This window comes from Heteronotia binoei, chromosome 19 (genome assembly GCF_032191835.1).
Source record: "Heteronotia binoei isolate CCM8104 ecotype False Entrance Well chromosome 19, APGP_CSIRO_Hbin_v1, whole genome shotgun sequence".
NCBI lineage: Eukaryota > Metazoa > Chordata > Lepidosauria > Squamata > Gekkonidae > Heteronotia > Heteronotia binoei.
The window spans coordinates 1,889,003-1,916,041 of NC_083241.1; the positions used below are offsets into that span (position 1 = coordinate 1,889,003).

Sequence of the window (27,039 nt, forward strand, 5' to 3'; positions counted from 1 at the left end):
CGGATCCCTTGGTCCAATCTTTTTGGGACTTGGAGGGTGTTTTGAGGAGAGGCATTGGATGCTATGCTGGAAATTTGGTGCCTCTACCTCAAGAAACAGCCCCCCCCCCGAGCTCCTGAGCCCTACTCCGCCCTGAGCCCTACGGGGAATGGGCGGAATAGAAATTTACTAAAATAAAAAATAAAGATACCCGCAGATCAATTTTCCATTATACCCTATGGGAATCGATCTCCATAGGGAATAATGGAGTGCTCAGCAGACAGTTCCCTCCCCTCCTCCGCTTTCAGATGTCCCTGAATTGGGGGCGAGGGCCTCCAAAATGGGGGATCCCCTGCCCCCACCTGGGGATTGGCAACCCTAGTCAGCAGACACAAAGCTACACCCTACACCGTGTCTGTGTGGGGTGCTGAACATTAGGGATGCAAAGGCCATGAAATGTATGAGGCAAAACTCAAAAGGATACCAGATACGCACGGGTACTCCTTCACAACAGCCAGAACCAGTGTGTTCACAACAGCCTTCACAACAGCCAGAACCTGAACTGTGTTAATTTAAAAAGGTGGTGTGTGTGGGGGGGGAATGTTTAGTCTAAACTAATACATTGTGAATTCCAATGCCACAATTATTTCCATTTCCATAAACCTGTTCGTCTTCACAGTGCCACCAAACTACATTTTTGTTTGCAAGGAAGAGGCCCAATTGTGACATTCGCTTTTTGAAATATTATGCTATTTATAGTCCACCTTTCTGACTGAAACTCAAAGCAAAAAGCATTTTGCAAAAACCAAAACGACGACCCTTTGCAATGCATTAAAAAGTACTGCACACTTACTACTGAACGCATTAAAATAAAAAGTTTTTAGCTGTAGGGTTTTCCACTCCCCCTCCCCTTGAGCCACCAACTTGTGCAGTTCAAGGAAGGGGGGCAAGATTGTACCTGAGTGTGTGTGGGGGGGTGATGCAGTCTCTGGGGCGGCCGGACTCTCTGGAAAGTTCCCTCCTGCAAAGGCCCAGCTTCACCCCACCTGCCCCCTCCCCAGCCCTCCTTGCTCAAATAGGAGGGCGTGTTCTTATCAAGCATTTCCATGTATCAAAAACGGGTAACGGTTCCTGGAACGGCAGCTAAATACAGAAGCAAAGAGGGACTGCACAGCTGTGAAGCAGGCAAGCTCCTGTGGCTTCTGGGGGGTGGGGAGGGAAGGAAGCAGAGTTTGGGGAGCCGCCTTCCTTCAAATCAGGACCCCCGCCCCCACCCCAAACAGAGATCCCAAAGGTGCAAACTCACATCTGTACACTGGACAAGGTACAGCAGCTTGTTAGTGCAGAGAGTTTCTGCAAGCATGACAGGCACAACCCCTGAAGAAGTGAGCAGGGACTCCCAAAATTTTCCTACTCTAGAAGGTGCTGCTGCATTCTTGCTCTTTTCTAAAGCAGCCCCTGCCGACATTGCCTCTCGCCTTGGCAGCAGTGACGTCGCTAGGGTTGCCAAGTCCAATTCAAGAAATATCTGGGGACTTTGGGGGTGGAGCCAGGAGACTTTGGGGGTGGAGCCAGGAGACATTGGGGGTGGAGCCAGGAGACATTGGGGGTGGAGCCAAGATCAAGGCTGTGACAAGCATAATTGAACTCCAAGGGAGTTCTGGCCATCACATTTAAAGGGACGGCACCTTTTCAATGCCTTCCTTCCACAGGAAATCATGAAGGATAGGGGCACCTTCTTTTGGGGCTCATAGAATTGGACTCCCTGGTCCAATCTTTTTGAAACTTGGGGGGTATTTTGGGGAGAGGCACTGGATGCTATACTGAAAATTTGGTGCCTCTACCCCAAAAAACAGCCGCCCCAGAGCCCCAGATAACCGCAGATCAATTCTCCATGATTTTCTATGGGAATAAATCTCCATAGGGAATAATAGAGTTCCCAGCAGTCATTTCCCTCCCCTCCCCCCTGCTTTCTGATGACCCTGAAGCGGGGGGAGGGCCTCCAAACCAGGGGATCCCCTGCCCCCACCTGGGGATTGGCAGCCCTAGACGTCGCATCGGGTCAGCTCCGAAAAACCCAGAACTTCTTTGGGCCTGAGGGCAAAGATGGCACAGTGGACATAGAGAGAGTGGGACTCTTTGCAGTTATCTTTCAGACAGGGATGCCAGCCTCCAGGTGGGCCCTGGAGATCCCCTGGAATGGCGGTTCATCTCTAGACTAAGGAGACCGGTTCCATTGGAGAAAATGGATCCACAGAAGTCAGCCCTGGCTGCGATCACACATGCTAAATAATGCCCTTTCAATCCACTTTCCAAACTGGATTTTACTGTGTAAACGGGCAAAATCCAGTTGGAAAATGCATTGAAAGCTGATCAAAAGTGCATCATTTAGTGTGTGTGATCCCAACCCATGTTAGTCTGTTGCTGCAAAATAGTAGAGACCGATGGGACCTTTAAGACTTAAGAAAAACAAAGGCGGGAAAGAAACTTAACCCAAAAACTGGAGTAAGAAACCTAAAAGGTTAATATGCAATTAACGGGTCGAACATTAAAAACGAAGTGTAAAAAAATCATAAATCAACATACATGTATTTATCATAGAAAGCTAAAACCATTCAAGGGCCCATCATAAGCCTCTATCCTTGGTAAAATCATAAAACCTTGGCACACAGGCTCTGACTTTACTTGATCAATTCTGGACCACGTGGCATACAAAAACACACTGAATGCTATAGGTATTATCTTGATAAGGCTATAGAACAAGAGGCCTCAAGAATATCTCCAAGCCTTTGTCACTTCACTAAATTTCCTTGTGGTCCACCATTGTTCTATTGTTTTATTCTGTTCTATATTATGAGCCAATATGTGTACTTACCTTTCTGTCCTCTGAAGACCAATCTAGGTCGAAACGCGTCAGGTTAAGTTGAGTGGGTTCCCATTGAGGTTTTATGATTTTACATAGGACAGAGGCTTATGATGGGCCCTTGAATTATTATTATTATTATTATTTATTAATTTATAGCCCTTCCCAACAAGTGGCTCAGGGCGGCTCACAGCATAAAATTCCACATAATAACATTTAAACATAAAACAGTTAAAATTAATTAATACATTTAAAATTATAAAATATTTAAAATTATAAGACATTTAAACCATTTAAAACATTAGGGACAGCAACCTCTAATATAACTACACCTGGAGTTCTTGTACCAGCTAGTCATAGGCCAGCCAGAAGAGGGTTGTCTTACAGGCCCTGCGGAACTGGGCAAGGTCCCGCAGGGCCCTCACCTCCTCCGGCAACTGGTTCCACCAGGAGGGGGCCGCCACAGAAAAGGCCCGGTCCCTGGTGGATTTTAAGTGGGCTTCTTTTGGCCCGGGGATAACTAGGAGATTTCGAGTTCCCGATCTCAGTACTCTCTGGGGCACATGGTTTTAGCTTTCTACGATAAATGAATGGTTTTAGCTTTCTACGATAAATACACGTATGTTGATTTATGATTTTTTTTATACTTTGTTTTTAATGTTCGGCCCTTTATTTGCATATTAACCTTTTAGGTTTCTTACGTACCTTTAAGACTTAACAATTTTTATTGCAACATAAGCTTTTGAAAAACACAGCTCTCTTGGTCAGATGCATCTGACCAAGAGAGCTGTGTTTCTTAAAAGCTTATGCCACAATAAAATTTGTAAGTCTTAAGGTGTTACTGGACTTTTTACTACATTGGAGAAAGTGGATGCTGTGGAGGGTGGACTCTTATGGCATTGCACCCCACGGAGGTCTGTGTCCTCCGCCGGCCCCACCCCCCAAATCGCCAGGAGTTTCCCAACCTGGAGCAGGCAACTCTACCCCCCCCCCGCCCCCCATCTGACAGTCCTACTTTCAGAGGGGAGCCATGTTGGTCTACAGAGGAACAGCTTAATTCAACTCTGGCAGCACCTCTGAGACCAACAAAGTTCTCAGGGTAGGAGCTTCTGAGAGTCAAAGCTCCCTTGGTGAGACTTATACGGATGCTTATATGGAAGAGTCACATAGAATAAGTGTCAGGTGTTTGAGAGCCATAAGACACAAACAAATATTAAACACGTGCCTTTCTAAAACCTCTTAATACCTTCTTTGCACAGACAGATAAAATACATTTGTATGCACTTTACAACATGACCATGCTAGGAGGAGACTTTTTAAAAAAAACAAAAGCTGGAAATAACAGTCCCCATAAGACCAGCATAAGGAAAGGTTAGGGAATTATTTTTTGGCACCAGTGGGAGAAGGAAACAGACATGTACCATATAAATCACTGACCACCATTTGCATCATTAGGCATCTCTCTTTGCCTTGACACCAAAGTTAGTAAATACAGCTCCTACAAGAGCTATGCAACTAAGGGAGAGCCCTGCAGCACCCTCTTTAATTCCATCCCTCCTTCCAGCGGCTCCCTCGGCTCTTGCGCTCTTTCCACACACTCTGGGCAACCTCTATGGTGGAGAAGAGCTTGCATGCCTGCCTATTTCCCCCTCCATCCCCACTTCACAGACAGTGGAAATAGTCCCCTACGTCTGTGCTAGAGGCTGGCTCGGCTTACCTCCAACTCCGCTCAGGGAAAGAGGCTGGTCCTGCTCTGCTTGGGGACAGCTCGTCAGGCCCCCCTCCCGTTAAACTGCTGGGGTGGGTGAGTGGGGATGGATATTCCACCAATAAGCAGGGGGCAGCTGGAAACAGCTCGTGCAGAACAGGCGATGGGGCAAAGCCGCCACTGCGTCCCCAAGCCTTTTCCTCGTGCTTGCAATGGGAGGGCCGAGAAAAGCTGTCTTTTGAAAAATCAGCTTGCAAATGCTTGCTGCATTAATCACTCATTAACTGAACATCTTCAGCATAAGAGATAGCCAAGGTGTCAGCAACGGAGAGCCAGTCTTTCTAGTTCCCCATCCTAACCCGCAGAAGCGGAAGAAACAAGACGGGTTCTGCATTCGTCCTCTGGTGAACTGAGCCGGTTGCAGCCAAAGGCAAAGGCATCCAAAACAGAAACACGCACAAGGGTGCTTGTGGTCTCTCGTTGTTAGAATCACAGAGTTGGAAAGGCCTCTGGGGTCATCTAGTCCAACCCCCTGCACAAAGCAGGAAATTAACAAATACCTTGTCCCCCACCCCGCACACTTCCATTTACCCCTGCTCTACACCCAGAAGATGGGAAAAAACCTCTAGGATCCCTGGCCAAACAGGCCTGGAGAAAATTGTATCCGGACCACAAAGTGGCCGTCAGCATTTCCCTGGGGATGTAAGAAAGGGCCACGAGAACTAAGCACTGATGCAACCCTTCTGCACTCCTTCTCATGATCTTCACAGGATCCTCATTGCTGTCAGATGGCCATCTAGCCTCTGCTTGAAAACCTCCAAGGAAGGAGAGCCCACCACTTCCCGAGGAGGAAGCCTGTTCCACTGAGGAATCGCTCCAACTGTCAGGAAGTTCTTCCTAACGTTGAGCCAAAAACTCTTTTGATTAAGTGTCAACCTGTTAGAATCATAGATTTGGAAGGGACCTCCAGGGTCATCTAGTCCAACTCCCTGCACAATGCAGGACACTCACAAATACCTCCCCCTAAATTCACAGGATCCTCATTGCTGTCAGATGGCCATCTAGCCTCTGTTGAAAAACCTCCAAGGAAGGAGAGCCCACCACCTCCCGAGGAGGAAGCCTGTTCCACTGAGGAACCACTCTAACTGTCAGGAAGTCATACTCTTGCTGTATATTTTATGACTTCAAGCTTTTATTATATTATATAAAGACTTTTTTCTTGTGTACACTGCCTTGAGCCCTGTTCCATGAGGGAAGGCTGTTTAAAAACTGAATAAGCAAAGAAAGCAAGTGCAGACTTGTGTTTGCTGACTGGCAGCTGGCCAGGCCCTCCAGCCCAGGTTCAATCTTTTTTCAAGTGTGTGGTGGGGGGGCAAACTTCTCACCTGTTTTCCAGATGGAGGTTGACTTATGTGTGTTCCTCTTTGGGATGGCTTTGACTTTGGCTGCAACCTGTTCAGTTCAGCAGAAGACAGAATTTGGGCAGGTGTCTCTCTTTGCCTTTCCGCAAGGCTCCAGGAGGCTTACAGAACACCCCCCACACAATTCAACACATTCCTCAAGTGAAAGCTTAATTCAGATGTCCACTAACGTACATCAAGATAGATTCAGGGCAGGGGGCTGGCCGGGTCTCCGTGAAGCAGCAGAACAAAGTTGGAATCCCGCAGGTGCACTTGGAAGACCAACCAAGTTTTATTCTGGGTATAAGCTTTGCGTGTGCCCATGCAGGCTTCTCCCCAGAATAAAACTTTGCTGGGGTTGAAGGTGCCACTGGACTCAGACTTTGTTCTGCTTTGAAAGGTTCTCAGTCTAAAACAATCGTAGCCCGACTAATTCACTTCCCAGTTTATTTCTTGATTGCACCTCTCCTGAAGGTAACCAGTTTCTTCATCCAACTTCAATCTAGAAGTCATGAACGCAGAGGGTGGGTGGGGGGGAGTTCCCACTTGAATACAATTAGAAAAAAAATCTAGACAAATCAGTTTGCACCCTGGGCATTCCCAAAGTGGACAAGAACATCGCATGCCCTTTTGTTTCACCTAGGCAACAGCAATTAACCGGCCACTGTTATTAGCTTTTATTGCAATCCAGACCAAATGGTCTCCCAGTTTATTAAACCATTTGATTCTAACTTGCTCTTTTCTCCCGCTACAGACAGACCCACCTTGCTCCACCTCTGGCGATTTTGGTTTTGCCCCTTTGCAGGGACGAGACGGTGGACTAGCACTCGAGTCCCCCACATTTCTGCACCTGTTCTTCTTTGGAGAAAAGCGACAGGCAGGCAGCCCAATCAATCATTGACAAGTGGCAGAAGCTGGATGGGACCTGCCAAGTTTATTGCCTCTCAGCTCATCTGGGCTGCACCGGCCTAAGCGGGTTGGCCCACAGCAGTTCGCCCTCTCTGGGGCCCAAGCTCTGCTGCCACCCAGGAAGGTATTTCCCGACCCAGAGCTGGGTTTCATCGGTTCACCTCATCATTCCCCCAATTCCACACACCTCCTTCCGTGAGCATGGGCCACTCCTCCACTCTGCCTGGGCATGCACCAAAGAGCGCCCCCAGCTTCCAAATTCCCTCTGGAGCCCCCCCCCCCTCCACTCAAAGAAACCCGGACAAGAGGCTGGATTAGAGAACAGAATTTGGGACCCGAAAGTGCCCCCCCCCCAGCCACAGAAAGTCAGTCGGACCCCCGAATTCTTTTTGCACATAGATAGATCCAGGTGGACAGCCGTGTTGGTCTGAAGCAGCAGAACGAAGCAGAGTCAAGTCGCACCTTTTAAGACCAACAGCATCCTACTGTCTGATGGCGTGTGCTCAGAGCACACAAAAGCTTACATTCTGAATAAAACTTCGTTGGTCTTAAAGGTGCTCCTTGACGCCTACTTTGTTCTTTTTGCACGGACAGTGTTGGCGCTGTTTCGATTCCGAGCACCAGGTGGCGGTGGTGCTCTGCCCATTCATTCTCTCCGGGATTAGTTCAAAACTAGCTGGATTGAACATATGAAGCTGCCTTATACTGAATCAGACCCTCGGTCCATCAAAGTCAGTATTGTCTTCTCAGACTGGCAGTGGCTCTCCAGGGTCTCCAGCTGAGGTTTTTCACACCTATTTGCCTGGATCCTTTTTTGGAGATGCCGGGGATTGAATTTGGGACCTTCTGCTTCCCAAACAGATGCTCTACCACTGAGCCACAGCCCCATTCATGGCTCTCCAGGGTCTCCAGCTGAGGTTTTTCACACCTATTTGCCTGGATCCTTTTTAGTTGGAGATGCCGGGGATTGAACTTGGGACCTTTTGCTTCCCAAGCAGATGCTCTACCACTGAGCCACAGCCCCATTCATGGCTCTCCAGGGTCTCCAACTGAGCTTTTTCACACCTATTTGCCTGGATCCTTTTTTGGAGATGCCGGGGATTGAATTTGGGACCTTCTGCTTCCCAAGCAGATGCTCTACCACTGAGCCACAGCCCCATTCATGGCTCTCCAGGGTCTCCAGCTGAGGTTCTTCACACCTATTTGCCTGGATCCTTTTTAGTTGGAGATGCTGGGGATTGAACTTGGGACCTTCTGCTTCCCAAGCAGATGCTCTACCACTGAGCCACCGTCCCTTCCAACAGGGTCCCCTCTCAGCCTCTTGGAAACGGCACCAACTTCCCCAAACAGCCCTAAAGTCCGTTGTAATCTTAATGTAAGAAATAACAGAGGAGGATTTTAAAGTATGAGAACCAAGTAGTCTAAAACATAAAAAACTATGATAGAAAAGCGATACAGCTGGAAGTCCTTTCCCAGAAAACAAAATGAAACTTCAGGTCTGAACAATTTGCTTGCGGGGGAGACTCTGACTTTGCCCCCTCTTCCTTAGCTGAGAAACCAGCTTCACAAGCTGCCTTTACTCCAGGAAGCGGAGAAGCAGACACCAGAATCACCTGCTCCTTTTCAGGGCAACCAAGAAGGATCGAGGCTCAGCATGGGGTTGCCAAGTCTGTGTCAGAAAATACCTGGAGACTTTGGGGGTGGATCCAGGAGAGGGTGGGGTGAGGGGAGGGGCCTCAGCATGGTCCAATGGCATAGAGCCTGCCCTCCAAAGCAGCCCTTTTCTCCAGGGGAGCTGAGCTCTGCCAGCTGGAGTTCTAGGGTTGCTAGGTTTGAGCTGGAAAATCCCTGGAGGCTTTGGGGTTGGATCCAGGAGAGGGCGGGGCTTGGGGAAGGGAGGGGTCTTTACAGGGTCAATGCCCTAAAGTCCCCCCTCCAAAGCAGCCCTTTTCTCCAGGGGAGCTGAGCTCTGCCAGCTGGAGATCAGTCGTATAAGTGGGAGATGTCCAGGCCCTGCCTGGAGGCTGGCAGCCCTATGCTGACCTGCTAATTAACGGCCTGGCTGCCACGTGTCAATATGAAGCCAAACCACACAGCAGGCTGGTGCTTCAGGCAGTTCCACGGGCACTCTGGCAAGCCTAGTGGGTAGCGGAGGGTTTGGGGAGGGGAGAAGAGGACCTTTGCAGAGTATGAAGCCATACAGTCCACCCTCCAAAGCTGCTAATCCTCTAAGGAAACAGATGGATCTCTGGAGTGGGGTTGCCAGCCTCCAGGTGAGGCCTGGAGATCTCCTGCTTTTACAACTTATCTCCAGCTGGCAGAGATCAGCTTCCTGGAGGACGCTTCTATCCTTGATCCCCGCCAGTCTGGTTTTCGCCCGGGCCATGGGGCGGAGACAGTGCTGGTTGCCCTGGTGGATAATCTTCAACGGCATCTGGATCAAGGCGGCTCGGCGGTGCTGATGTTGTTAGACCAATCAGCAGCGTTCGATACGGTCGACCATCGGTTGCTGGCTTGCCGCCTTGCCGACGCAGGGATTCAGGGGCTGGCCTTACAATGGCTTTCCTCTTTCCTTGACGGTCGGGGACAAAGGGTGGCGATTGGGGACGAACTGTCCCGGAGACACACGCTTGATTGCGGGGTGCCTCAAGGGGCGGTGCTTTCCCCGATGTTGTTTAACATGTATATGCGCCCCCTTGCCCAGATTGCCTGAAGGTATGGGCTGGGTTGTCACCAGTATGCTGATGACACCCAGCTCTATCTACTTATGGACGGCCGGCCTGCCTGCGCCCCAGAAACCTGGACCGGGCGTTTCAGGCGGTGGCTAGGTGGCTTAGGCTGAGTGGGCTGAAGCTGAATCTGGCAAAGAAAGAGGTCCTTAGCTTGGGTCATCATGGCCCGAGAAGGGAAATTCCCCTGCCAGTCTTTGATGGGGCGCCGTTGACAGCGGCACACAGGGTCAAGAGTCTGGGGGTACTATTGGAGCCTTCATTGACAATGGAGGCTCAGATAGCAGCCACTGCCAAGTCTGCATTTTTTCATCTTAGGCGGGCGAGGCAGTTGGCCCCCTTCCTGGAGCACGACGTTCTAGCAACGGTGATTCATGCTACGGTCACCTCGAGGTTGGACTACTGTAATACCCTCTACATGGGGCTGCCCTTGTGCTGAACCCGGAAGTTGCAGTTAGTGCAGAATGCCGCTGCCCGGCTGTTATTAGGGCTCCCAAGATGGGAGCCCATCCGGCCGGGGCTTCGGGATCTGCACTGGCTGCCAATAATATTCCGCGTCCGGTACAAGGTGCTGGGCATTATCTTTAAAGCCCTATATGGCCTAGGACCTGCCTACCTTAGGGACTGTCTCTCCCCACACGTTCCCCAGAGAGTACTGAGATCGGGTTCGCAAAACCTACTTGTAATCCCCGGGCCAAGGAGGCCCGTTTGAAATCTACCGGAGATCGGGCCTTCTCGGTAACGGCGCCTTACTGGTGGAACCAGCTGCCGGAAGAGGTGAGGGCCCTGCGGGACCTAGGGCAGTTCCGCAGGGCCTGCAAGACAGTCCTCTTCCGGCTGGCCTACAATTAACCGACACTGAGAAATTTGGATGGAGCTAGTGCATTCTGACAGACCGCTGTTTTTTTTATGTTTTATTAATCTATTGCTGCTATGTAATTGTTTTTAAGCCAAACCTATGTAAGTTTTATATGTTGTAAGCCGCCCTGAGCCACTTCGGTGGGAAGGGCGGGATATAAATCAAAATATAAATAAATAAATAGGAAAGGGCTGCTTTGTAGGGTGGGCTCTATGGCGTTGTATCATGCTGAGGCCCCTCCCCTCCCTAAACCCCGCCCTCTCCCAGACCCACCCCCAAAGCCTCCAGGTATTTTCCAACCCAGACCTGGTAACCCTACCGTAGTCTGGAGATCACTTGTAATTCTGGGAGATTGCCAGGCCCTACCTGGAGGTTTGGCAACGAAACGAGGGAAACACAGCCAAGGCTGAGAAAGACGTAGGAGGCTGTGAAAAATTACTGTGCAAAGAACAATTACAACTCCTGTAACACAGCTTAAGACGAGAGCGACACGCCCTCCACCAACAATATAGCAGTGCGTAATTGTACTCTGCGATATATGGAGTATTTATGTTCGCGGCGTTTAAAGGGGAAACGCAATAAACTTTTTTAACAACAATACTTCTAAGAAAAACACGCGTGGTTTGCCGGGTTGAAACAGCAATTGCTTCTGTATGCAGTGTGCAAAGTTTGCAGTTTTCCTTGAATGAAGCAGACCGTTGTCTTTGCTGGTCAAGTATACTGCAAACTTTGCATGCTGCCTACAGAAGTGCCACGTTATTGAATCGATACATGTGCACAATCAACAGAAAAACAACCTTTGATTCATTCTTCTAAGCCTACACTTAGTTTAAGGGCTGCTGTCTTTGTAGGTCGAGTATGCTGCAAACAGCCTCCTACGTTTTTCCCTACCTGGAGGTTGGCAACACTGGGGGACGAGACCAAGTCACTCTGGGCTACGACCTTCTCCACTTTGGAAAAGTCCCTCTGCTTAGAAGCAGCAGCAGAGACGCCCAAACTACTCCAAGCAGTTTTAAACAGGACCAAAACTCTCTGTCTTGTGAACAAAAATTCAGCTTTGTGAGCTCCTGGCATGAAAGCTGTGAGCTGCTGCATCAATGCTCCGGGGTCACCTTTCCCGAGCTAAGACAAAACTATGTGAGCCGGTGGCTAAAAAAACGTGAGCTAACTCACACTAACTCAGCTTGGAGGGAACACTGAACGGGACTGAAGCAGAGATTCACCTCTTGCCCCGCCAGCTTAGCCAAAAGCAGGGGTGGAATTCTAGCAGGAGCTCCTTTGCATATTAGGCCACACACCCCTGAGGCAACCAATCCTCCAAGAGCTCACAAGGCTCTTTTTTGTAAGCTCTTGGAGGATTGGCTACATCAGGGGTGTGTGGCCTAACATGCAAAGGAGCTCTTGCTAGAATTCCACCCCCCGAGCAAAAGCAAATATTCCCCCCCTCCTCCACCCGGAGTCGCTCTTATTCCCCCTCCCAGTTCCTTGGTCCACTTTAGAAGTGGCAGAATCCAGGCCTTCGCAATGCAGGGAGCCTCTTTTGGGGCAGTGGTGGTGCCGGGCTGGAGGCTACAAGCCCTTCTGCCCCCTGCCCCGGGCCCTGCGGCTGCAGCTGTTTTTCCCTCTCTTGCCCCTGCCCTTTGGAGAGGCAGCAGTGCCAGGAAGCCGGTCCCAATTACCTTGCCACCCAGCGTGACCCTCGGTGGGCCCTGCGCCATCGTCTTCCTCCTGGAGCCGCAGCAGGGCACCCTGCCCTGGCAGCCGGGGAGGGCAACTGGACCAGGCCGAGCCCTCCGCTGGCTCGGCCTCCTCTGGACACTGCAGCATAGTGCAGCTGGGGCACTGCTCCCCCCTGCCCAGTCAGCAAATAGATTCCGCTTCCCAAAAAAGGCAGGGCTGAACGCCGGGTGGGAAGTGACCCTGAAATAGCTCCCGTCTCTCCCTCTTGTCATCACACAGGCGGTGGGGATCGAGGCGAGAGATTCGCTTTGTCTGAGTCTGGAGGGACGCTCAGGGAAGCCTTTGCAGGCCCTTTGGCACAGCGGCCGCCCCCAAAGCTGCCTGCCTGCCTGGCTGAAGCTTGCTTGGAAGAACAGAGAGCCCACTGTCAACCTGCGAGGGCCTTGGCTCTGCAAGCAGGGCTGCCAACCTCCAGGCGGTGGCTGGAGAACTCCTAGAATTACAACTCATCACCACACAACAGAGAACAGCTTCCCCCAGGGGCGCAGACTTTTTTGTTTTCTTGGGGGGGGGGGGCAGCCAGAGACATTTGATCCAGTGACATCATAGGGAGGGGCCTCCATCATCACTACCGATGAATTTATGGAGAAGCTCCCTCCCCATAAATTTAGGATGCACCCCCCCCAACAATGCCCATGGAACATCCCCTCTTCTGCCCCGTGCCAGCTAGGCTGCAGAGCATGCTGGGGGGAGGGGGCAGGAAGATCCGTGGGGAGGAAGGAAGATCCGTGGGGAGCAGGGGTCTCCTGAAACACAACTACTTGGCAGATAGCCCAGCCTCTTGTCCCCAACCCTGACACCTCTTCACGTGGACAGGCGTTTCAAATCCATCCTGGCGGCTGCGTCTCCTTCTCAGCACCCCCAGAACGTTGGCACCTGCCAGCTCTTTGGCATGCCCACATTCCACCGGGAAGTACTCTTGAGGGATTGCTAAGTGTCCAAGGTGCAGACTTCCTTGCTGCTCTTCCATCCAAGGACTAAACAGTGTGGACCCTGCTTGGCTTCCACTCCTACGAGAGCTCTGGCTGACCCAAGGCCATTCCAGCAGGTGCAAGTGGAGGAGAGGGGAATCAAACCGGTTCTCCCACATAGGCGTCTGCACACTTAGCCACTACACTAACCTGGCTTCAGGGCCAGGAAGCGACAAAAGGGAGGAGCCACAGAACATGGGAGGAGCCTTTCAAGGCAAGAGCAAACGGGGGCTAAAGGGGCTGCCCTTTCTCCTTAGTGGGCTGCTGAGCAGAGAGGAAAGCAGAGCTCAACCACTGGAAGAACCCGGCAGCCAAGAAGTGGGAAGCGTGGTGGGGATTTGTGCTATGGGGAGGTGGGGAATTCAGCTGGGTTTCAACAGCGCACCTTCTGACACAAGGGGCCTTGGCCCAGATATGGGGCTATCCCACTAAGAGACATTCTGCCTCTGGGGGCCCACACAGGGCGCAGCCCTGCCTTTGGGCAGAGCCCCACAGAGACTTCCAGCCCCTTGGTAGCCACCAGTCAACATGCCAGAAGTCGTCCTCTTCCCCACAGACTTGTTACAGCGCACGGGGGAGGCGCATGATACCAGACCCAGACATAAGATTTGTGCAGAATAGTCCTTCCCTAGTCACTCAGGAAAGCCAGGAATATCTTCCTCCTTTGGGGGAGGGGAGTGAAGAAGGAGAAGGAGAAGACGAGGACGACTATGATGATATTGGATTTATATCCCGCCCTATACTATATAATAATAATAATACTTTTTATTTATATCCCGCCCTCCCCGCCGAGGCAGGCTCAGGGCGGCTCACAACATAAAAACACATTATACATCGACAGTTATACTTATAAAATCATGATTAAAAATAGATTACAGATTATATTAAAATTAACATTATGGTGCTATAAACATCAAATCTTCAGTAAGATTCGGTAACTAAAAGCATTTCCAGCGGCACTTTCTTAACTTGTCATTAGTTGAAGGCTATTTTGAAGAGGTGGGTTTTACAGGCCCTGCGGAATTGATCTAAACATCGTAGGGCCCGTACCTCCTCTGGGAGTTGATTCCACAGCAGTGGAGCTGCAATAGAGAAGGTGGCCTTCAATCTGGCCTCCCTTGGCCCAGGGATATTCAGCTGGTTTTTTCCAGCTGACCTCAGCGCTCTCTGGGGCTCATATGGGGAGAGACGGTCCCTCTGAATCTCAGAGCGGTCACAATCTCCTTTACCTTCCCATCCCGTATTTTCTAGCAAGGGCCGCGGAACGTTGACGGAGGCAAACGATTCAATATGCCAGCCACACGAGCCATCCATCGTTCTCAGCAGATGGCAAGTGTATCTCTCCTTTCACCACAAATTGAGCAGCAAACACTCAGATTCATCACCAAGACAACATATTTAAATCCTTCTTTTTTTCCACGCAGCCCTTCTTAACAAATTGCCAAGTAATGAGAATCAATATTGTCATCCAGAGCGCAAGCAGGGAAAAGGCAGAGAGGCTGGTGGGGTAATTGCTGGGGGTCTGGGTTACAGACACTGGCACTCTTAAGTTACTCTAAGTATGTCCCCGCTACTGGTCTCTGCATCGTTTAAGATGTTGCATCAATACTTACAGTTTGTTTTCAGATTTCTGCGATCCAAATCCTGCAACGTTGTCCCATCCTGTTGATCGTATCGACCCTTGCTGTGTAAATCCATCTTGAGTCTCGCTGATAAAAGCAGATTGCGAAGAACGTAAATGGAATCATACAGTTGGAAGGGACCCCCCAGGGTCATCTAGTCCAACCCCCTGCACAATGCAGGAAACCTCACCAACACCTCCCCCTCACTCAATAAATAATCGTGTTGGGGGATAGCTTGCAATTGCTGCAGAGCAATCGTCTGCCTTGTTTACCAGCAAGTCCCCATGTTGAGTTGACCAAAAATGTTGACGGGGACAAACCCCAAGATTTTTCAACAGACCCAGGTCTGCTCCATAACACAGATCATACTGCATCTAGGTGTTAAACCTCTGGGCATGAACGGATCGTTTCCTTCTAGAACGGTTTCATATATATAGAACGGTTTGGATAGACATGTCCTTTTGTGATTCACCTAGATTTGCAGAAACACCAATTGGCAGGGAATTTTATTACCTTTTATGGCTATCCAGACCAAATGGCCAAGCCACACTGTTTTAGGTGACCAGGTGATCAGTTAGTTTGCCCTCTGAATCAACAAACTGCTTGTATCCCAGCCACAATACCTGATCCCCTCGTCTGATGAAGCGAGCTTAGAGAGCACACGAAAGCTGACGTTCTGAATAAAACTTGGTTGGTCTTAAAGGTGCCACTTGACTCCTGCTTTGTTCAACTGCTTCAGACCAACCCGGCTGCCCGCCTGGTTCTATGCAAGGCAGAGGGTGGCATGGGTTCCTGAGACTAGGGTGAGGCCAGTATGCTCATGAGACGCAGGCCTATCCACTGGGCTTTGAAGAAGCCTCCAGAAAAGCGGTTGTCTTCTCCCCACCCCAGCAGAAAGGCCGCTGGTCAAGTGGTTGAGGGGGGACAAGCTAAACCCACATCCAGAGAAGAAGACCGCAGATTTATACCCCACCCTTCTCTTTGAATCAGAGACTCAAAGCGGCTCACAATCTCCTTTATCTTCTTCCCCCACAACAGACACCCCAAGAGGTGGGTGGGGCTGAGAGAGCTCTCCCAGAAGCTGCCCTTTCAAGGACAGAGCGACCTACAATCTCCTTTCCCTTCCTCCCCCACAACAGACACCCTGTGAGGTAGATGAAGATATTGGATTTATATCCCGCCCTCCACTCCGAAGAGTCTTAGAGCGGCTCACAATCTCCTTTCCCTTCCTCCCCCACAACAGACACCCTGTGAGGCGGGTGGGGCTGAGAGAGCTCTCCCAGCAGCTGCCCTTTCAAGGACAACTCAGCTGACCTAAGGCCATTCCAGCAGCTGCAAGTGGAGGAGCAGGGCAGGGGTGGCCAACAGTAGCTTTCCAGATGTTTTTTGCCTACAACTCCCAGCAGCCCCAGCCAGCATGGCCAATGGCTGATGGGAGTTGTAGGCAAAAACATCTGGAGAGCTACCGTTGGCCACCCCTGGAGTAGGGAATCAACTCTGGTTCTTCGAGATAACAGTCAGCACACTTAACCACTACGCCAAACTAGGGGAGGGGAGGGAGAGGTGGACAGAAAGCAACTTTAAATGCATTCTCCAAGCTGCTGGCTGGCTTGGAGAAGTGATGTAAAGAGAGAAATGCCTTCTTCAAGCCGGCTGATGGGGTGGGGGGGGGGGCTTCGAGAGTCGCACGATATGTGTGAAAGAGGCACAATTTAGTCACCTCTGTCCTATATGATCCACCTCCGTCAAATGCATTCATGGTCATTTGTCTCATCCGACATATTAATACATCTTTCCTTTAAAAACAATCATTTCTCCCTTCCCGTTAGGCTATTTCATAAGCAGCCTGAGACGGCTGCCTGTCTTAGAGCAGAATTAATCACGGCGAAGGACCTTTTAAGATTAAAAACTCTTTTTTTTATTTCACAATATAAAGCAGCTTTACATGGAGCACGAAGGTCGATCGGTTTACTTGAATAGTTTTTTTTCCTTATAGATATATAAACATAATAGCCCCCCCCCCACCCGTGTCCCCCTGCAAAAAAACCCACATCTTGTTGTGTATAAAACTAACCTGTGCAACCTTGTGCTTAACCCACCGAGTCTGTACAGCTTTACAAAGGTCTGGCAGCCCCCAAAGGGCACCTTGTAAACAATTTATTGCATATTTAACACATGGTGTAAAATCCCACATGTGAAAGGAAAAAAAAGAAATCGACACAAGGCCGGTCACAAAGTGGACGAGGAAAGCAGCCTCCCGGTCTGCGAAGAGTCTTACGAGGACAGAGAAGGAAACGGCCGCTGCTGCCCTTTCCTTTCAGCGGTTGTGCTTGCGTCCCACTGCGCCGGGTCTCCCGACGTGCACTGTGTTGCTCGTGAGTAAACACTTGCCGTGTAGTGATGAAACGGAAGAAGGTGAGAGCCCTCCAAAAGGCATCCGTTAGCTCTGACAGTCCGACACACGCCTGGCACCTGCCTTATCACAAACGCTCCCCAACCTCACCTTTAAAAAAATAATAATTACAGGACGTGCAAGAGTCAACTCCTTGGAATGCCGTCACCAGCCATCTCGCGCACACACACACACACACACACACGCTCCGAAAAACCCAAGACAGGCCGAGTGCAGACAACGGCATTCCCAAAGTCAAATGTCGGAGGGCCTGGATCCCCCCCCCCCACATTCTCCACCTCCCCTCAATTAATAATATCCTCCCCTCCCCTTTTTGAGCTAACCAGAATTCAGCACCGAAGTCAACACAAACTGTGGTTACCAGGGCTTTCAAACCTTGGTTTGTCAATTAACCATGATTCGTGTTAACACTGTGTCAGTGATTAGCTATGAACAGAAGACGACGACGCCTGCAGATTTATACCCTGCCCTTCTCTCTGAATCAGAGAGGCTCACAATCCCCTACATCTCTCCCCCCACAACAGACACCCTATGAGGTGGGTGGGGCTGAGAGGGCTCTCACAGCAGGGAGACGGGAATTCACACAACAGGGATGGGAAAGAATGGGAATCCACGCAAAGGGGAACGGAGGGGGAAATATGAGATTACAGCATGTTTCTGACGTAACCAGGTTTAGGAGATTGGGAACGTCAACACAAACCGTGGTTACCAGGGCTTTCAAACCTTGGTTTGCCAATTAACCATGATTCGTGTTAACACTGTGTCAGTGATTAACTATGAACAGAAGACGACGCCTGCAGATTTATACCCTGCCCTTCTCTCTGAATCAGAGAGGCTCACAATCTCCTACATCTCTCGTCCGACAACAGACACCCTATGAGGTGGGTGGGGCTGAGAGGGCTCTCACAGCAGGGAGATGGGAATTCACACAACAGGGATGGGAAAGAATGGGAATCCACGCAAAGGGGAACGGAGGGGGGAAATATGAGATTACAGCATGTTTCTGACCTAACCAGGTTTAGGAGATTGGGAACGTCATATCTGCACAGGATCCTGTGAAAGGCCTCGAGGAACAAATGTTCACCAGCCCCATTTTGCGGATGATAAATGCCCCATCGCATCAAGCCTGCAGGCGAATTTGCTCCTTTCCTTCTGGATCGAGGTTATTCACCAGCACTTGGTTGGGCGGCTCACGAGCTCTGGCTGCCACGTTTCTTCTGCTGCTGGTCACGTCAGCCACGGAGAGAAGCCGGCTCAGAGCCAGCCCCAGGGGCCAGAACCCATCGTTCAAGCAGAACAGAGCTCAATTTTCTCACCCGAACCACTTGGCCGTTTGAGGTCAAGAAACAGGCAACGAATCCACACAGCCGGAAGCCCTGGGAATGCCAAGGCGGATCAGAGCACCACCGTTGCTGCTACCGAACCGTCATTATGCCTGCAGCAGGAAGCCCCATCGTTAAGGCACTAACGTGTCGCCAAAGTGGCCCCCTCCCCCTAACGTTTGGGTCAGCCACTCCAAATGCAGTTAACCAGGGCTTTTTTTTTTGTAGCAGGAACTCCTTTGCCTATTAGGACACACCCCTGATGTAGCCAGTCCTTCAAGAGCTTACAGGACTCTCAGTGCAGGGCCGACTGAAAGCTCACGGAGAGCCTGGAAATCTGACAGACATGTTTTGAACCTTGTTGGTCTTCTGTGAATGTATTGTAAAGATTGGGTTCCAGTGATAAATAAACCTCCTAGCTGAAGAAAGGCGGATGGAACGTCTTGATATCTAGAACAGACGTCTTTGGAAGGGCTTCCTTAAGTTCTTTGAACTAAACACTAGAATATCGTTACTCCTTTGTGATTGGAAAGACTGTTTTTTGAACCGTCTTCTGTGAATGTCTTTTTGCTACATTCTCTTGCCTATTTGAAGTTCTATGCGCAAGCTTGGTCAGAACACCACTGACCTCTACATTACGCTGTCTGGTTGTTTAAAACGTATGGCGTCTCTTAGCGGTTTTATTTACACGGCTGTATGCTAAGATCCTATAGTTTCACTACAAAAAAAGCCATGGAAGGACCTCCTATGCATATAAGGCCACACACCCCGATGTAGCCAATCCTCCAAGAGCTTACAGGGCTCTTCGTACAGGGCCTACTTTAAGCTCCAGGAGGATTGGCTACATCGGGGGATGTGGCCTAATAGGCAGAAGAGTTCCTGCTACAAAAAAAGCCCTGCTTGAGTTAACCACACTTTGCAAAAGAAGGAGGGACGTAAGTCTTGTAGAAGGGGCAGTTCTTAGAAAGCCCTCTTTTTGAAACAATTCAGCCCCATTACCAAGGAGGGACTTCGAAGGCTCATATCTGCTTTTGCTACCAATCTGTGCCCCTTTAGGCTGATCAACACGCACTGGCAGAGAGGGAACTGTCGGGATCTAAGGACACGTCCTCTCTTTGTTCTCTTTTCTAAACTTCTCTTGCCTTCTCAAGGAAAGCTAACCTTCTCTTTGCAGTTTGGACTCTTTCCTCCCTCATTTCTCCAAGTTCTGCTTCCTTCCACAATTCAAACCCTGAACCGCCAAAGGTCGTATGCCTCCATGTTTCTCTGAAAGGACACAGCAAATCACTCCAGTCATGAGACTTGTGGATGGGGACAGAGCGAGAAAAAAGATCTACTTGGTCAGAAATCTGCAGTTTTTCTACCCCTGCGTGCAGAAAACATAAAGGGAGTCCCCTGTGCAAGCACCAGTCGTTTCCGACTCTGGGGTGACGTCGCATCGCAATGTTTTCACAGCAGACTTTTTACGAGGTGGTTTGCCATTGCCTTCCCCAGTCATCTACACTTTCCCCCCAGCAGGATGGAAGGATGGAAGGCTGAGTCAACCTGGAGTCGATTTCGTGAATCCAGCTTCTGCTGGGATCGAACTCAGGTCGTGAGCAAAGAGCTCAGACTGCAGGACTGCAGCTTCACCAATCTGCGCCACAGGAAAAGATGAACCCTGGGAAATGGGAAGCCCAGACACCTCTCCAAGCCAGATAGAATCATAGAATTGGAAGGGACCTCCAGGGTCATCTCGTCCAACCCCCTGCACAATGCAGGAAACTCACAAACACCTCCCCCTAAATTCACAGGATCCACATTGCTGTCAGACGGCCATCTAGCCTCTGTTGAAAAACCTCCAAGGAAGGAGAGCCCACCACCTTCCGAGGAGGAAGCCTGTTCCACTGAGGAAACGCTCTAACGGTCAGGAAGTTCTTCCTAATGTTGCGCTGGAAACTTTTGATTTAATTTCAACCCCTTGGTTCTGGTCCTACCTTCCGGTGCAGATGCTGTAATCCCAAGTGATACACCGAGGAGGAGGAGAAGGAGGGAAGGACGAGCAGGAGACTGGATTTATATCTCACCCTTTACTCAGGAGTCTCAGAGCAGCTTACAATCCCTTCCCTCACCACAACAGACACCCTGTGAGGTAGGTGGAGCTGAGAGAGCTCTTTCAAGAACTGCGACTGACCCAAGGTCACTCCAGCAGGTGCATGTGGAGGAGGAGTGGGGAATCAAACCCGGTTCTCTCAGATTAGAGTCTGAGCTCCTAACCACTACACCAAACTGGCTCTCTGTCTCAGTTGCCTGGATCCCACTGAACAAGTATTTCTGATGATGGAACCATTAATGCCGTGTGAGTTCCTCCCCTTCTCTTTTCTGATGAGGCCCAAAGTGCCCCCTTGAAATGCTGGTCTTGGAGAAGGGCAGGGTACCCCCAGAAAAAGCAAGGGGGGAATTGGACACCTGCAATGGGAAGTGGTGGAAATCACTTTGCTCCTCCATCTGCAGAAATCCTTTACTTCCCAACCCAATAACTGGCCCACACCCTTTCCAAAGTAATGCAGAGATCCAGCAATTACAGTCTGTAGTAATATGAGAAGGAAGTGAATGGCTGCCAGCAATGCATATGCCTCTGACTTTGCTGAAATGCATCTGGAGCTTGTGCTTTGGTGACCGGCCGAGCGATTTGCAGAAATGTCAACCTAGAGCCATAGGGTGGCATCGTGGACTGGCAAGGCACATTTCGCTTGGTCTTCCTCGGGAAGGAACACCTTTCATAGACTTATCCAAACTCACACAGCCATCTGCTTGGATTCCTCAAACCTCTACTTTCTCCGAGGCTGGGAATCAAGCGGGCGTGGCCAAATGCAGGGCATCTGACTGAGAAAGGGGTTTTCTAAGTACGGGCAGGGGTGGAATTCTAGCAGGAGCTCCTTTGCCTATTAGGCCACACCCCACTGATGTAGCCAATCCTCCAAGAGCTTACAAAAAAGAGCCTTGTAAGCTCTTGGAGGATTGGCTGTATCAGTGGGGTGTGGCCTAATACGCAAAGGAGCGCCTGCTAGAATTTCACCCCTGAGCAAGGGGAAGGGAAACTCCAGGTGGCAACAGCAGAGCCTTACGCCAAAAGTCACATTAACGGGAAGTCCTTTTAATGGGAGGAGCCTGGGACGTCGCAAAGGAGGGCACGTCTGCAACCACACAGGGAGGCTGTTTCCACCCAGAGCTGCCAAGCCCCGATGGACTGACTGCCCAGTGGATTTTGCCCATGGCCAGCCTTTGTTTGGGTCACTGTGACCAACATTGGTCCAAGCCAGATGGACGAAGTGGCCACCAGCTCTGCGGGCCTACACCAAGCACAAGAAGGCAGGAGAGGTATGACTTACAGGCAGCCAGCCACTAACACTCAACTTGCTTCCCCAGCAATGAAGAAAAATAAAACGCACAGGAGCAATTGCAAAACCCAGGTGGGTTTCCTTGCAACAACAGCTGGAAAGATTAAGCTTAAAATTCCGACTCTGGGACCAGCTGGAGAGCAGGCGGCCGTCTTTTGTGCAGTCGGCTGCCGTTGTGCTTAGAGAGCAAAGGCTCACGATCGCCGGTGGGCAAGATCCAACGAGCACCTCTCCTGGGCAAAGAGCGAGGAAGTGTGCAAGGAGGACCCCGAGGGGCTCTTCTGGGCAGTTTTGAACCCCAGACGGCACTATGATTTCCCCATTTACACATCTTCAAATAAATGAAGCGTTTAAAGGACTTATTTTTAAACAAATAGCTCCAAATTCCCCCAGAAGGAAACAGAAGTATATTAAAAAAAACTGCACTTTTTCCCTCCAAAAGAGGAACACTGTCCACTGTCTAGGATCCAGAGGTGTCCTGTAAAAAATAACATTTTTTCCCCAATGCTGTTGCAAACAGAATTCTATTTTTTTTTTAAATTTTAAAGAGGCCACAATCTATTTTTCCTGCCAGACACTGAATTGTGAAAGCCACCTGTCCATTCCTTCTTTTCCCCTAAAGAAGGGGGGAAACCCTCATGAGGACACACGCATGACAATGGAACAGCACAATCCTCAAGCGGAGCTGCTCCAGTTCAAACCCGCCGTGGGCTTGACCTGGAGCAAAACTGCCTAGGACGGCACCGGACACTTGGAGCCACGCTCCTTTCTTGGCTTGAACGTCTGCTTTGCGATCCCCGCCTTCCCACGCTCAAGTATTTCTCATTGGAATGCAATCGGTTAAAAAGATGGGTTTTAAGGACCACTTCTTTGAAACAGAGCCCCGTTTTCAAAAGCTGACAAACGCACGCACACACATACGCGCGCCACCTTTTCAACTGTGTCGCTCGAAAGACGGCCGTTCACCAGCAAAGCGGTCGGTTGGGGGGGAAACGCCCCTTTTGGCTCCGGGCTCGGCTCAGTTGTGCTTGGCCTTGCTCCCTCTCAGGTAGCTCTTCCACCGCTTGAAAAACTCTCTGAAGACGGCGGACTCGTCTATCGTGCTGAGCAGCTGGAGCTGGTTGATGTGGGTGGTGTGGTAGTCCCACCGGGCCAGGTTGGGGGACGTGCCGAGCATGAAGTGGCGGAGGTCGTAGATGGTCCCTGAGCCCGTGTCGTACAGCGGAAGCATGGCCTTGAGGGACTCCATGCCCCGCTCGTACAGAAGCTTCGCCTCCCTCCCTAGCTTCTCCCCCGCCACTTCCTTTAAGTCGTACAGCCCGATCAGAGAGTACACGAATCCGTTCAGCACGAAGGAGCTGGGCCAAGTCGGGTATTCCTCGTACCAGTCATACTTGTTCATGAAGACGGCCTTCACGCCGCGTTGCTCCGACGAGAGCTTGTAAGGTGCCGTCGCCCGCAAAGCCGAACTGAGGAAGGTGTGGTCCTTGGTCAGCAGGTAGGCTCGGACCAGGGTGGAGATGGCCTGCCCTTGGGCCATGGCGGAGTACCAGCCTGGGTCCAAAGACCTGAACCCCTCCCCCAGCTTCCGAGTCACCATGATGGGCCACCCGCCCTTCTCGTCCTGGTTCCTCACCAGCCAATCGCTAGCGGCAAAGAAAGCGGCCATGTGGGCCGTGGTAGAGATGGTGACGTTGTCGAGGAAGCCCTTCCCCTTCACCACCAGCCTCACCACCCGCTTGGGCATGAGTTTGGTCTGCTTGACGGCTTTCGTGTTCGAGAGGCCGACCCCCTTCCGGAGGTCTGTCACCAGGTCTCGGGTGAGCGTGCTCCAGCTAGTCCGCGGCCCGATGCCGTAGGTGATGCTTTTATCCTTGAAGGCAATCAGCTGAGAGTTCGTGACATAGTGCACCGTGAACAGCTGGTTCTTCTCGGTCGTCTCCAGAACCACCGAAACGCTTCCGTTCGTTGCGAACTTGAGGTCAAAAGAAATAATGAAATCCCTCGCGTTTCCGAGCTCCAGAGACGCCCCCTCAGAGTTCTCTAAAGGAAATAAAAAGAATAGGGTGCCATTTGGGAGGAAAGTCCAACAAGGTGTTTTGTTTTGTTTTTGGTCTGCAGATGCATGAAGACAGCAAGGCCTCCGAGCCTGCCGGCCTGTCTAAGGCAGGGGGGGCCAAACTAGCTTAATGTAAGAGCCACACAGAATAAATGTCAGATGTGGAGGGAAGGGAAGGGAAGGGAAGGGAAGGGAAGGGAAGGGAAGGGAAGGGAAGGGAGAGGAGAAAGAAAGAAAGAAAGAAAGAAAGAAAGAAAGAAAGAAAGAAAGAAAGAAAGAAAGAAAGAAAGAAAGAAAGAAAGAAAGAAAGAAAGAAAGAAAGAAAGAAAGAAAGAAAGAAAGAAAGAAAGAAAGAAAGAAAGAAAGAAAGAAAGAAAGAAAGAAAGAAAGAAAGAAAGAAACTTTACCTTTAAATGCATTCTCCAAGCTACCAGCTGGCTTGGCTTGGAGAAATGATTTAAGGAGAGAACTGTCTTTCCCAAGTCAGCTGACGGGGCGGTGGGGGCTTCAAGAGCCACACAATATGTGTGAAAGAGCCACAGGTGGCTCCTGAGCTACAGTTTGGCCACCCTAGTTCTAAAGGCTTCCAAACCGATTAAAGGTTCAATTGGCTCATCACTGCTAATTAACAGCAGCTCTCCTGCAAAGATCCAGAGTCCACCTTTCACCCAGACAAGCAGGGCCCTGCCAAATTCAACACCAGGCATTCGAGACACACGTGGACAAAGCTCTTGTTTGACCTGGCTGAATAGGGCAAAACTGTTCTCCCTCAGTGTCAGAAACCTCTTCCTTCTTCTTTTGACCGGGGCTGCCGGTTGGTGGGCTGGGGCCAATGAGATTGGAGAAGCTACCTTCGCCGCTATGGCTTCAGACCAAAGCCAGGAGGGCAAGGCCCAGGACAATTCCCAACGAAGTGCCACTTGGCACAAAAGACATTTGCACAGTGCAGCACTGACAGGCCTGCAAGCCAAAAGCCTGCTCCCAGAGGGCACTAGGACCAGCCCGGCCCGGTCCACCAACACTCGCCCAAACCCACCACGGGGTGGGAGACCTGTAGCTCTCTCTCTCCCCCTCCGGCTGCCTTGCCTTGAAGACCCCAGGTGAAAGCACTGGCTAAAATCACTTCATGGTGTTTTAAGGTAATGGACTCATTAATCCTAATGGCTATTGATTAGATGGAGGAAATGCACGAGGCCCCTACTAATGAGCCTGTCTGGTTAACGAAGTGGGGGGGAGGGGGAGGACGTCACACATGAAACAGTAAATTTGAGTCAGAAAAGGCAGCTTCCTTTCAGCATGAAGGGAAAAATTGGGGAGGGGGGGAGCAAAGATTGTGTGTTTGCTTCCAGGGGTTGCTATGCTGGTCTGCAGAAGAATCCGCACAGACTGTCCAGGTACAGAGGCTGACAAGACTGGGGAGGGACGGTGGCTCAGTGGCAGAGCATCTGCTTGGGAAGCAGAAGGTCCCAGGTTCAATCCCCGGCATCTCCAACTCAAAAGGGTCCAGGCAAGGAGGCGTGAAAAACCTCCGCTTGAGACCCTGGAGAGCCATGAATGGGGCTGTGGCTCAGGGGTAGAGCATCTGCTTGGGAAGCAGAAGGTCCCAGGTTCAATCCCCGGCATCTCCAACTCAAAAGGGTCCAGGCATGAAAAACCTCAGCTGGAGACCCTGGAGAGCCATGAATGGGGCTGTGGCTCAGTGGTAGAGCATCTGCTTGGGAAACAGAAGGTCCCAGGTTCAGTCCCCAGCATCTCCAACTAAAAAGGGTCCAGGCAAATAGGCGAGAAAAACTTCCGCTTGAGACCCTGGAGAGCCATGAATGGGGCTGTGGCTCAGTGGTAGAGCACCTGCTTGGTAAGCAGGAGGTCCCAGGTTCAATCCCCGGCATCTCCAACTAAAACCTCAGCTTGAGACCCTGGAGAGCCATGAATGGGGCTGTGGCTCAGTGGTAGAGCATCTGCTTGGGAAGCAGAAGGTCCCAGGTTCAATCCCCGGCATCTCCAACTAAAAAGGGTCCAGGCAAGTAGGCATGAAAAACCTCCGCTTGAGACCCTGGAGAGCCATGAATGGGGCTGTGGCTCAGTGGTCGAGCATCTGCTTGGTAAGCAGAAGGTCCCAGGCTCAATCCCTGGCATCTCCAAAAAAGGGTCCAGGCAAGGAGGCGTGAAAAACCTCAGCTTGAGACCCTGGAGAGCCATGAATGGGGCTGTGGCTCAGTGGTAGAGCATCTGCTTGGTAAGCAGAAGGTCCCAGGTTCAATCCCCGGCATCTCCAACTAAAAAGGGTCCAGGCAAATAGGCGAGAAAAACCTCAGCTGGAGACCCTGGAGAGCTGCTGCCAGTCTGAGTAGACAAGACTGACTTTGATGGACTGAGGGGGGTCTGATTCAGTAGAAGGCAGCTTCAGACGTTCATATGTCCAGGTACAGAGTTTTGACAGACAGGGAGCGTTTCAGACTTGAAAGTTTCTGCCAGGGGTGGGACACAGGAACGATGCCCCCAATAGAATCTGCAGCAGCACCACCCAATCTCCCCCAATTTGCCCTTTCACTGAAAGAAAAGATTAGGGAAGATTGGGTGGGGGTGCCACATATTCTAGAGGGGGCACCGCCCCGTGACCCTCTGCTGGCCCCTCTCAAACCTAAGCTTCCTCCTTCAATGACACCCTGTGAGGTAGGGGTGGCTGAGAGGGCTCTCACAGCAACTGTCCTTTCAAGGCAGTTCCTCCCCCTATTGTAGAGGGTGATTGTGTGTCTAGGGGCAGAGACTCAGTTGCCCAACGACATCTCTCAAACTCAAGGAAGAGATAAGTAGAGATGGAAAACGTCTGGAAATCTTTAAGGTGGTGGTTGGAGAAATACTGGCTGGGGAAAGACTGAAATATATGGAATCACTGTTTTCCTCTCAAACCTAAGCTTATTTCACTGCTCTAACAAGATAAAATGCATTATTTATAATGTAGTTAGCACCTAAATAGTACTGTTTGGCATATTTATAGAATTTAAAAGGTCTGGTTTTTCTAGGAGCAGACCTGCAAATATACTCAGCACAAGCTGCTGTGCTCTGCACTCCCTTCGAAGATGCA

The 27,039-nt window shown here is 50.6% G+C and overlaps 2 protein-coding genes across 3 annotated transcripts in view; both read right to left on the minus strand.

Moving 5' to 3' along the window:
- PAQR5 (progestin and adipoQ receptor family member 5) overlaps window positions 1-1,004 on the minus strand; it is a 39,156-nt gene extending 38,152 nt beyond the window's left edge. The window contains exon 1 of the mRNA XM_060259887.1: window positions 938-1,004. The gene's annotated coding sequence lies outside the window, so the exon portion shown is untranslated. The remainder of the gene's footprint in view (window positions 1-937) is intronic.
- A 21,278-nt stretch (window positions 1,005-22,282) lies between these two features.
- Window positions 22,283-27,039, minus strand: part of GLCE (glucuronic acid epimerase) — a 95,870-nt gene continuing 91,113 nt past the window's right edge. Inside the window, exon 5 of one of the 2 annotated variants that reach the window (XM_060260156.1) lies at window positions 22,283-23,938. In XM_060260156.1, coding sequence (XP_060116139.1) covers window positions 22,914-23,938 — 1,025 coding nt within the window. In that variant the 3' untranslated portion in view covers window positions 22,283-22,913. The remainder of the gene's footprint in view (window positions 23,939-27,039) is intronic. The other variant, XM_060260155.1, reaches the window with a different exon arrangement.